Raw genomic sequence first — 12,306 nt, 5'->3', positions numbered from 1 at the left:
TTTTAAAAAGAGCGCGTCTAATGAATTCTTTGGATAATAGGTCGTTGTTAGCTACTACTTAATGGGTGCCTAGAAAAGGTGTAATTGAGGTTCTAAGTTATCTTAGTTCTTAAAGTATGCTGCATCACTTATGGGCCCTTAAAGACTCTTTTATACTAATGTGGATATCTTATTAGGAAAAATTAGCTCTCCACGCTAGATATAACAAGTGTTTCGACTCTTCTAAATCATACTTTTTAAAGGGATTTGCAAGATTATCGCGGTTTAACTAGAGTTTCCATGGACTCCTCTAAATCATACTTATTCAAAAGGATCTGCAAGATTTTTGAAGATTTAGTCGAAACTTCTTAGCAGCTCTTCTAAAACGCCCTTAAATATCATTTTGATGATTCCTGAATGGGTTCGTCACGTTCAACATCTCAGCAATTGAAATAAAATAAAATAGTATGAACTAGGAAGGAGTAGTTAAAACAACACCAGCGAGAAGAAATCTATGATCTCTGATATCGTAATATATCGCATGACACCCTATATATTTTTAAAATGATCATCGTTATACGATCACACACATCTAAAATAGAGAGCTTACATCGCTGGTAGAGCTCAAGTTCTGAGCATATTCGTGCTCACAAGCATCGCTTCCAAACTCGACCGCAAGCAACCACCTTGACGATCTCGCTCAACCGCCACAATGATCAGTCTCTGTTGAGAATGTGAACACGTACGTCTTGTTAAGTGAAACGCGCGCGACGCAAACCGGTATAACAGTGTGTGTGAATTGTCGCCTTTTTATTTGCTATAAAGACTAAAAATTCCGAAGTGGAAATTAGAAAGAATTCTTTTTTTGTAGAAAACGTTGTTATTCTTTGCTTTTTGAAAACCAGTTTGTAAACAAAAGTGTGTGAAGATGGCCAAATACGTGACGGACAAAGCGTTATTCAATGTCAGCCTGCGTAATGCCTGCTTGGGCATATCGATATTCTTTCTGGTCAGTCTGGTGCTGGGCGTCGTAGCGCGACCGAGTTGTAAGTGATGAAATGAAATTAAATGGAAATTTAGGGGAATTAAAAAACAAAATTGGAGAAAAAGTAAAAAGTAAAAACATGCAGACAGAAAAAAATAATAAAGTTTCTATGGAAACTATGTAATCTGAGCTTCCTAAGACCCGATCAGTATCGAATTTATATACTAGAGTAAATAGTAAACACGTACAGATTTTCAACGCTAAACGTTAGACGAAGCTACTAGTAAATAATGATAAAACAAAAACAACAAAAACAAATAGATATCTAGTCACAAACCGCTGGAGGTTGTTGCTGTGGTGACACTGTTGTGCTTTCGGTTTCACAATATTCTATTTTACAATATTCGATTTTTTTCACTTATTTGCGCATTTTAGTCATTTCGTCTACAACAACAACAACAACAACAGCAATCAATGTGTTGTGTGGCGCTTTTAGAATATCTCGCATTTTTTTGTACACTTTGTGAAAATCGTGTATTGTTCATTTAATTCGCATTTCAGTTTATTGCCTTCGCTTGTCATTTGTTGACATCATTTTGGTCAGCTTTTTTTTTTTGTTGTTTGTTTTTATTGTAGCTTGATCTCATTATGCGGCACTTTTGTTCTTTTTGCATCTTTTAATGACTAATTTTATTGCGTCGGTGGTTTTGATGACACACATTTGCTTCGGCAAACTTTGTGTGTTATTTTAAAAGTAATGGTCATTTAATATGCTCGGTGCTAGAAAATGTAGATATTGTTTACCTACTATGTACATAGTTTTAAAGGTAGATCACTCTCAGGCAAGCTTCTTATAAACTTTGCGCGCTGAAAAGTATGCTTCATTCTTATGAGATTTCAACACTGTGAACTTTTGGTGACTATAATTTTAGTTTTTACAAAACCATAACGAAGTCAGAACTTTGTAAAAAAAATTAAATCTCCTACTATGAACTTAGATTAGATCTTTCCCTGTTAGGCCTCTCCATTTTAATCTTTTTTACCGATTTAGTCAGAGATATTTTCATATTTATAGTATGTATCATGATATTGATAACGAGTAGGGGATTCTACAAGATTTAAACAACTCCGAAACGCTATGGAATACATATCAGGCCAAAAATTCACTGCTACTTTTGCATTGCCTCTCAAAGGAAGACCACTTTTAGAGCAACTTTGCTATATATTTCGCTTCGATAGAGATTTTGATTCGACGATTCAATGATATAAATATATATATATTGTGTATAAACCATATTTTGAAGAAAAATTTAACCTTTTAATTTTTCCCAAGGTTAAAATTATTAAATTCAATTTTTTTTTTGTTCAATTTTTGATATACATATGTACATATAACTGATAATTAACCACATATGTTTTATTTTTTTGCTTGAATTTCAGACTTGCACAGCAGTTCGTCACTTGTCGGCTTCATTATCGAGCTGCTCGCCAATTTGGCGCTGCTTTTCGGTGTTTTGTGGGTAAGTAATACAAAAAAATATGAGTTTATCATACAAATATGTATGCGTGTATAAACAATATTTCTTAAAAAACCCAAGATTTCCTAACCTTCAAAAAATATAATAAAAAAATATTTTACAGAGTAACGCTTGGCTGGTCTTGGCTTGGCTCGTCGCCGCCATGCTCTTCTTCATACATTGGCCCATCGCGGTGTTGGGTGTAATTTTCAATTATGGCGATTATCGTGCCGCAGCATACTTCAACAATGTATTTCTCATACTCTTCGAATATATCATTATTTTGGGTAAATATATAATAAAATATACATATATATTTGAACTTACATAACTCGACCTCTTGAATTGGCAATAATATACAAATTTGATAGTATTGAAAGTTAGTTGTAGAACAGTTTAAGCTTTGAGTTGTAAATATTGTTGTTGTTGTTTTCTGAAAGATATATTTTTTTCCCCAATCACAATCATATATTAATAATTGATTTCTATCTTCCTTTTTTCCAGTGATTTTCGGCTACTGCACATATCTCGTCTACTCCTACTTCCATCAATTGCGGAATAGTCAGTCGGCGACACCACATGGCGTTGTAGTGTAAATACATAGTTTACATATGTACTTATCCATATACTATGGCACATACATTACATACATATAAATGCATTATGAGTACAAAATCGAAAACGCCAAAATAAGTTTTATTTTTTGTTTTTAATACTACGGCGAGAATGTGTAGCCACCCTAATGCAGTAAGAAATTTTTGATGTATGCATTTTGAAATTCATTATTATATGATTATATATATGTAATTATGTATATAAATATACAGAAAAAAAAAACAAAGAAAAATATTTTTAAAATAAAATTTTTATAAAAAAAAAATAAAAAATTCAAAAATAAATAAAAAAATATTTAAAAAAAAAAATTATTATTTTTAGTTACTTTTTTTTTACTATTTATACGTTTTATTAATATTTGTATGCATGTATGTATCAAAATTTACATGTAAGTATGTATGTATTCATTATTACTTCAGACTTATTTATTGACTAATTAATATGCTAATTGCTTAGCTGTTGCCTTAGCCACATTCTCCACTAAACATCTGCTAATTTTTTACATCTTAAATTGAACATTAAAAGAATAAAAAATGAAAAAATAAACAAAAACAAAAAATACCAGTTGTTTTTGTTTTTCTTAGTTTTTACAATTTTTGGCTTATTGTTCGTATATGGGAACTTGAAAATGTGGGCGCGCCACAAAAACACATATGATGACGGCATTTCGGCCAGCAAAGTCTGTCATCGCTGATATTAGCAATTGTTTAGCATAGCGTAAAAAAACAATAGCAAAAACAACAAATATTGTTTTACAAATTTTTATTGTTTTTTTTTTTTGTACATTTTAGAAAGCATATGTTTTGAAAATTACATTTTTTGCTCGGCGCTATAAATTTTGTTGCATGAGATCATTTGTATTTGAAAAATTGCAAATCAAAAGAGCTGCAAAAAGCTTTAAATTCTCTTTGTGAGAAATTAAACAAAAAAAAAAAGAAAACAACAACAAAGAATAAAAAAATATAAACAAAAAACAAAGAGAATTCAATATTCTACATTCTACTATATTTTTTTCCGTTTTAAAATATCAGGCCGTATATCATATTTGTGCTATTCAGATAAGATCTTTAGAAAAAAAGAGTTCTCAACACCTCAATTGAGCTGCTTAAATTCCGAAATGTTGACCAAACAAAGTTCAGAATGCGTATAACTCGAAAAATCTCAAGTTATTGTTGTTCCATCAACAATTGCTAGTCAAATGTAAATGATTTATCTTATTTATTAGATGAGTGGCATAACTCAAAACCCAAAATTCTACGCATTAACACAAATAAGCTTGTTTGAGCTCAAATATGTATAAATCAGTTCATTTGGGGACCCTTTCGTCATTCACATAGCTCAACAGTAGCGATGTATGGATGATTGGCCTATTTATGAACAATTGAGCTTCGAGCTTTCACTTTGTAGATATCTGAATAACAACGAAGTTTTTACAAAAAGCCTTTATTTTGAAAAATTGTCATTCGTTGTTAGGTAATATGCATTAAGAAACAAATTTGCCATTTTTTTCAAAAATTTTAATTTTTAAGCGAAAACTTATTTGTAGGTTATGTTAAAGTTTGTTTTCAGAAGTAACACATTTGGACGAACCAATTCATTCACATCAATATATACAACACACAACCGAAAAAATACATATTTCATTTATTAATGTGTCACTTTTGACATTTCAAAAACGTAAACAACTACTCACACCAAATTAAAAAAAAAAACCGAATACATTCACTTGAACGCAAAACATATGATTGTCGTAGAACTTGCCACATCACTAATTAAAGAATACGTTGTAAAAGAGAATGTGTAATAAAAAAGAATAATAACAAAAGTGAAATTGTGCAGGAAATTCCGCACAAATACACAACTGGATTGGTACGTCATTGCACAGCAGGAGTATGGAGTTGTCTACCGATAAGGTATTTGACTGTGGCAGCAAATGTGAACGTGAAAACAAGCATGACATGATGTTGGATTTGAGTTTGAATGATCAGAAAACCGAGAATCTCTTTGCAGGCTGTAAGTACTTGTTAGAGCATTGTGCATTGCGCAAATTACGTAAATAATTGAATTTACACATAGCCGATCAAACGCCGACGCCAACACGACTCATACGCAATTGTGAGGAAGTGGGACTGTTCGAAGATCTGCAGCATGTCAATCCATTCGAGGAGACCTTTCGACGCGCTTGTGAGCAACACAACGGTCAGACACCCATACGTCAACTGGATTCAGTGGAAGTGCATGCCGATGAGGACTCACTACACACACCACAAGTGTATCCACACCTGGAAGCGATACAGAGCTGTGCAGAAATGCTCAGCAAACCGCTGGACAGTCCCACTTCGGCAACGGTGACGCTGGACGTACCCGTCGTGGATGAGATATTGAACGCGGCAACGGATGCATACAAAATCGGTACGTCACGACAGAACTCAAACAATTCGACCACTTCGTCGGGTGGTTATGGCAAGATTTATAAATATCGCACAATTGCCGAAAAACCAGCACCAGAAGTGCAAAGCGACGCACGTTTGCCATACATACAGCTACCCACAACAGCGATACAGTTCATACAACCGCAGTTGATTACACTGACTTTCCCCGAAAGCAATGCCAACAAAACGCTGGGGAATACTTTAGAAGCCAAACCAATGGGTGCCTTAGCGACAAATGCAATACCTATACAGACTGTCAAACCATTCATAATGCCAAAATTAGCACCTGCGCCAACAACTGTCACCACAAAAAAATCAACAACAACAACACAACTGCCACCATTGAGAACCAAAACTTCCAGCAACACCACAACAACTACAACACTTGCCACTAGCGCTAGCGTTACTGCCACAACAGTCAATCAACCAACGCTGACACCAACACCACATGAACCGAGTAGCGCCAGCCTTACACCCACTTCACAACTACCCATCAAAGAGCGGCTTAAGGCCATACTGAGTCTGGGCAATAAAACAAACGCGCCGACAGCGCCATTGCCCGTCACCAAGGGCAGTAGCAACACAAAACGTGTGCGTGGTGCGCCTGCTGGTGCATGTAAGTACGATGAGGACTGCATGGTGCGTCGACGTGCGGCAGCGACGCGCTACCGCAATAAAATGCGTAACGAACATAAAGATTTGCGGCGACGCAATGGTGAACTGCAAGCGGAAAATGAGAAATTGCGCGCACACATCAAACAGCTGGAGCAGGAATTGGCAAAAAGTCAACAACAACAACAGCAGCAGCAAATACTGCAGGCAACAAATGGTGAGTTACTATTTTTGTTTTTATAAATTTTTCGAAAATTTAATTAATGGAAATGCAAAATTTCAGGTGGTTTACAAACGGTGCCGGCACAAGTACAAATACCACCATCAACATTGCATCTGGTAATGAATATACCAACAATGGTTGTGCCTTCTGGTGGACAACCATCACTGGTACAACCGATAACATATCGTGTGGAGAAGAAATGAGAGCTTTAAGTTTATACAACTGGAAAATATGTAGCTTAGAAGTCTTCCATAAAGACATGAAATTGAGGTTATGTGACTTAAATGCATATACAATTAAAAAAAAAATAGTGAAACTAGTTTAGTGTTAGGCGTATATTAGCACAAAGTGCGTTTGTTATAAATATATGCTTATTTAGCAATTATAATAGGCGGTTATTAATTTATTAATTATATATTATATGTTTAATTTTTTGAAATTATTATATTTAGATGTGATAAATTCAATTATTAATGAAGTAAACTCAATCAATTATGAACTAAATTATCAATAGATTTGTATGTAAATTAAATGACATCGAATAAAATTAAATATAAATTATGTTTAAATATTAACTAAGAATTATGTAAAAAAAATCAGTTTTTGGTTCATTAGTCTAAAAGCATGATGCACGCAAACGTTTTGTTGCTGCAATAAACCACAATTATTTGGACTGTAGCTCTATTTAGAGAGTAGCTAGGTTATAATCACTTCGCATGGACGGTGTTTATGGTGAGTTCCTCAATTGACAGCGTTGAAACTACAATTTATAGCTTCAACTAACATTAAAAATGCATAATTTACGCTTAGAAAGGCAAATAGCATAAATTACGCGTAAAAAATTTGAATTTTATACTACAAACTACTTAAAGAAAGAAAGCATGCGCAAACCTTTAAAGGCCACTTGTAATTGCTTATTCTTTAGAGTTGAGTATTTCATTAAACTCCTTCTGTAACTCCTCAATGCGCTCCTCAATGGTATCTAATTGTCGATTTTGTTTTGTTTTGTATGTTGGTTTGGGTATATTTGATAGCTAATAAAAAAAAAAAAAAATATTTAGTAAATCTTTCTTGAAAAAATCTTGCAGCCATGTATTTACTTCATTGACTTGCTGCTTAAGTTCACGTCGCTCATTGCATAATTTCTTTATATCGTTGTAATATTTAGTACGCAGCGAACAAGCGCCGCTGTCAGTCAAACACTTTTGCACAAATAGTTCCATCTCTTGATTACGCAACTCCTCTTCGGCCATAAATAAATCGGCGTCATTGCGCGTGCGCTAAAGCAATGAGAAATATGTTATAATTACAATTATTTTTTAATATATTATTACTGCACTCACTTCACACTCTATGCTTTGCATTAATAGTTCGAGATCCTTTTCCATTTGCAATGCTCTCTGACGTTGCTCAGACTCCTGCACCTGTGCTGCAACTTCGGCTTTGCGATTGCGCAACTCTTTCTGATACATTGTCAACATTTGTCGTTGACAAGCCAAACGTTCTTCCTCACGTTTGAGCGAATCACGATAGAGTTTCTCCATTTCTGCAAAAAAAAACAAAAAAAAATTTGATTTGAAAAAAACGCAACTTTGTCGCATAGCAAAACTCACTTTTAACTTGTTTAGCATGTTCCTCTCTACGCAGACCACACTGCAGACGTTCCATTAATTTCATTTCTTCCAGCTCCAACTGTCTTATGCGTGCGTCAATACACTGTTTTTCTCTTTGTACTGCGGCTATATCTTGCTCGTGTTTGGCCAACCATTCACGTGGGTAATTCAAAAATTTCGGATACACTTTCTTGGGTATACACTGCAACTCCGTCATGTAACGTTCCGGATGTAATGTTTTCGGACAACCCCTCATAATACGTGTAGCTGATTTTATCAAGAGACTCACATCACTCGGATTCTGTTCATGGAAATAAGCCAAAATTGTTGGTTTGTCGGGTAATCGTGTAATTACTCTATGGTGCGCAATATTGTATGCTACTACAATGAAAATTGGGTAATACGGTGGTGAAGTGAGGATGTTATCCCATAAGCGTAGCCAGTCATCTTCGCTAAAGATTTCAGAGAAAGCTGTGGACAGCAATGGCCAGGCGTAGTGTTCGACACTTACATGCATACTTGCATAAAATTTACATAATTTAGGACATTCGTATTGCAATATGTTTTCGCATAAGCCCAAATAGTTTTTCGGCTCCAATGGATGAAATTCGAACCACAATTGAAAATGATTCGTCAGTAGTGTAACACAAATCTCGAAGACGACAAGCGAATGGCGTGGTAGCAATTTCACAAATGGAAATATTAATTGTGGCAGGAACTTGCAATGCGCAAACACGGGACACCAATGTGCCAGGCAAGACCATATGCGTATAAGCGCATTTTTCAACGCTCCATTACGTATTTGCAGCTGTTGCGCACGTTGCTTCACCAATGGCGGTATGCCCATTTTTAAGAGTTGATAGAATTCAGTGCGATTATAAGGCAATTGGAGCAGTGCACACCATATGAGTACGCGATATTTAGATGGGAACCAATGAAATTCGCGCAGTACACTTATTAGACGCTCGCGACTAAGTAAATTTCGAATATCCTCGTTTAGACTTTCCTCCTGTGCTGCCAGTGCTGACCTACGACGCCGTGATGGGCCAAGTAATACTGGTTTATTTTGTTTAAAAGACAACTTTAGCAGCCGTAGACATTCCTCTTGTGACTTCAGCGCATTGTAGATATCACAAACGGACCAAATATTTAAGTTAGCAGTTATTACCGATAAGAGTTTTCCATCAGGGGAAATGGAGAGTTTTGGCGACATACCTATAGGTATTACCAATTTAACATCCTTTTTGAGACAATTCAAAATCACCATATTACTTTCAATCCTTCGAGCGTGAGTTACGCCACATATTAATAACTCTTTTGATTGATTAAGAAATACGCAATTTTTTAAAATGAAATCTTGTAGCCGGCATATATGTTGCAATTCTAAAGTGTATGTGTTTATTAGCAACAAGTAGCCGTCCAATGTTGAAAGGCACAGTAAACCATTATCGGGATGAAAACAATAATGCATAATCATACCAGCCGAGTAATTTGTGATCTTACAGTCAACATTTGAATAATCTTTGTAATCTTGGCACAGTACAAAATCTGCAGATAAACCAGCAGCGCCTTGCATACGCAATTTACGATCTCGCATTTTTAAAGGCTGTATCATGCGTACGTTTTGCAAATTGACACCTGACCACACTTGAACGGCATCGTTAGTAAAACAGCAAAAAATTTTGTCTGATTGTGGAAAGTAGGAGGCAAACTTTAGTTGCAATTTGTTCTTTGTAAACAACAAACGATGTGTTACAACGAACTGCTCTACATCAAACATAATTGCTTCTAAGCCAGTCTGAACTACTACTAGATTTGACCGTTTTGTCGACGGATCCGGTACTGATATTGACAATATATATACATCTTTACTTATAATCCTCCTTTTTATAACTTTATTGGACTTATCTGTAAATGAAAGGTTGTTTATTTTATGTTCAGTCGAAGTAATCATTTTTATGTACCTAAATCCAGTAATGCGATCTCTCCTAACAAATTTCCTATGAGAAAATGATTATTTTTCTTTGTCCATGTCGTTATTATAGTAGCGTTATTTGCCTTTTCATTCAATCTCCAGTAATGTTTGCGTACCAAGTCGAGAGCGTATATATAACCACTGCAAATGAACATATTAAAGCTTAAAAATTATTAAGCTACTACCAAGTTCACTTACCATTCAGCAATTAAAACAATTAAAGAGCAATTCTGATTAAAAGCGCACGTAACAATAAGGGACGAACGAACTCCATAGCGATCAAGATTTACAAACGTCGTCAGAATTTTGCTAATAATAAAATATAATATAAAATTATCACGTACATATGTATGTGTTTTTGTACAACAATAACGTTACTTACCCCTTATCATTCTTTAATCTGAAAGGATATTTACGTTCCGGTATCTCCTTCCCCAAGGGTACATAGGGTAAATCATAAGTACTATAATCGTGAAGGTCCTGCTCATCATCTTGAGGATTCTGCTCATAATCGTTCATGTTTTCAAGAGGTGTTGGACTTACAGCAGCGTTTAAGTTTTCTTCCTCAGCATTATTTTCAGCAGATCCAGTGACAGCAGCGTCTTGAATTTCATCAACTATTTCTTGCACCCATGCATTTGGAGCTTCGACATTTTTCGGACTGTTTTTTTCATTCACAGAATTCGGAACAATTTTATCAGCGCTTTCGCCATTATTTGCCATTTTAAGCTAAATTCGCGCGCTACTTGAAAATGGAATACAAATTTTTCTACAACCGAATTAAGTGCTGCCAAGTTATGAATGAAGAATTATCTCCGGCCAAACAGCTGATGACAAAAAATCTTGTTCACTGGCGTACAACTTCCCTGAAACGTTTATTCGAATTTAGAATATCCAACACACACACTTGTATCTTCGTATACAATTTAATTATTAATTTATTTAATTGTTTAAATTAATATGCTGCTATAACCTTTGTTAATTGCCAAGTAATAATGGTATATATATGCGTAGCGAACGTAACCACTCTGTACAAATGTTGAAAGTGTAATATGGCGGTTACCTGCTGAAAAGGTGATCTTAATAGTGAGCACAACTTATCGATGTGTAGTTATCGCAGATCAATTTATCGAAAAGAAATAAAAAAACAGTGTTGCTTAATTTCGAAATCTTGAAAAGTTTACGCTATGTTTTTGAAATTCGTTTATAAATTTAAAAACCATTTTATTTATATAATCCGAGGTTTTGTTTTCAGTAAATAAGATCATATCGATTCGCACTTTAGTTTTATTTATATTTCGGTCATTTTAATTTACTGAACAATATTTTTTTTTTGCAAGTTGATATATGTTCACAATGTCACGAACTGAGAAAATTTCTGTCAACCCGACTCCAAGTAGGATTGGTTAGTAAACAGATCTCTGCATATGCAGGATGTTCTCACTTAAAAAGTTTTGAGCGCTGTGATACCAATAAACACCCAATGGATCGAAGACCCTTAAGATTCAGCAACATGTTTGGAATCTGTTTCGAACTTCTTTAGTCAGCTAATGTCAATTCTAGCCAATTCGCTAGGTTCGCCGAAGGTGTTTCAACCCCAGTCTGGCGAAAGCTGGACAGTGGTGGACAGTAAAAAAAATTGAATATTTCTTAGACAAGCTTTCAGTATATTTACTTACCACTTATCAGCTGAAACCAGCTGTATGAATCATTTAGCGTAAAACAGTTTTAATTTACTACTACAAAACTGTTATAAACTATAAAATAATCTTAACTGACGTCTAACATAATTGAGTATAGACTCGAACGACTGTATTGTACGTCCAAACCCAGCCTTAGGATTCCATTTTAAAAGAATTTCGTCGTGTCTTGGCTACTTCATTGCAAAAAATATTTTTGTGAGTAGTCAAAACAATTTCACCTCGCTTGCGAATATTACCCTTCACTTTTATCGTTATCGAGTTCGAGTACTTTGGTGGTGAGTACAATCGAACTCACAAATAATTCAAAATTTGTTTCAATATATTTTTTTAGAATATTAAACGCATTTATTTGCATTGCAACTTTACACTTCAAAAATAACAATTTAGGTGAATTTTATATATTTTTTCACGATTTGCAGCTACTAATAATTCTATATAGTATATAATATTTGAATATTTTTGTTTACGAATAAATTCACACATTTTAAGGATATACATATATATAATGAGCTGAATTTTTGGTGGGGAGCAGGAGCATACACACAACACTTTCGACGCGTAATTATGTCAAAAAGAAGTTAGAATACAAACAAAAAAAAGAAACAATAATCTGGGATGGAAAAGACTTAAGCCAATCATATTCACAGACATA

The 12,306-nt window shown here is 34.6% G+C and overlaps 3 protein-coding genes across 5 annotated transcripts in view; 2 read left to right on the top strand and 1 right to left on the bottom strand.

Annotated features, from left to right (window-relative positions):
- LOC105218825 (TBC1 domain family member 31) overlaps positions 1-11,030 on the bottom strand; it is a 192,105-nt gene extending 181,075 nt beyond the window's left edge. For 2 of the 3 annotated variants that reach the window (XR_008471878.1, XM_029044608.2), the window contains exons 1-7: positions 10,334-11,004; positions 10,150-10,260; positions 9,941-10,092; positions 7,977-9,884; positions 7,707-7,909; positions 7,464-7,643; positions 7,255-7,397 (exon numbers count right to left, since the gene is read on the bottom strand). Coding sequence is in view for 2 of the 3 variants with exons in the window: in XM_029044608.2 (XP_028900441.2) it covers positions 7,278-7,397; positions 7,464-7,643; positions 7,707-7,909; positions 7,977-9,884; positions 9,941-10,092; positions 10,150-10,260; positions 10,334-10,674 (3,015 nt within the window). In the remaining variant the exon portion in view is untranslated. Of the gene's footprint in view, positions 1-6,898; positions 7,398-7,463; positions 7,644-7,706; positions 7,910-7,976; positions 9,885-9,940; positions 10,093-10,149; positions 10,261-10,333 lie in introns of those variants that run through there. The other variant, XM_054234141.1, reaches the window with a different exon arrangement.
- Positions 683-3,344, top strand: LOC105218823 (uncharacterized). The gene is made up of 4 exons (XM_011194654.3): positions 683-1,025; positions 2,405-2,484; positions 2,606-2,768; positions 2,986-3,344. The coding sequence occupies exons 1-4, from the start codon at positions 908-910 to the stop codon at positions 3,075-3,077; spliced, it is 453 nt and encodes a 150-aa protein (XP_011192956.2). The 5' UTR covers positions 683-907; the 3' UTR covers positions 3,078-3,344.
- Positions 4,916-6,763, top strand: LOC105218824 (cyclic AMP-dependent transcription factor ATF-2). Its single transcript, XM_011194655.3, has 3 exons — positions 4,916-5,109; positions 5,173-6,357; positions 6,424-6,763. Exons 1-3 carry the CDS (start codon positions 4,989-4,991, stop codon positions 6,564-6,566), a joined length of 1,449 nt encoding a protein of 482 aa, XP_011192957.2. The 5' UTR covers positions 4,916-4,988; the 3' UTR covers positions 6,567-6,763.
- Positions 11,031-12,306: the final 1,276 nt, after the last annotated feature.

This window comes from Zeugodacus cucurbitae, chromosome 6 (genome assembly GCF_028554725.1).
Source record: "Zeugodacus cucurbitae isolate PBARC_wt_2022May chromosome 6, idZeuCucr1.2, whole genome shotgun sequence".
NCBI classification, from domain to species: Eukaryota; Metazoa; Arthropoda; class Insecta; order Diptera; family Tephritidae; genus Zeugodacus; species Zeugodacus cucurbitae.
This window is presented reverse-complemented; position numbering and strand designations above follow the sequence as displayed.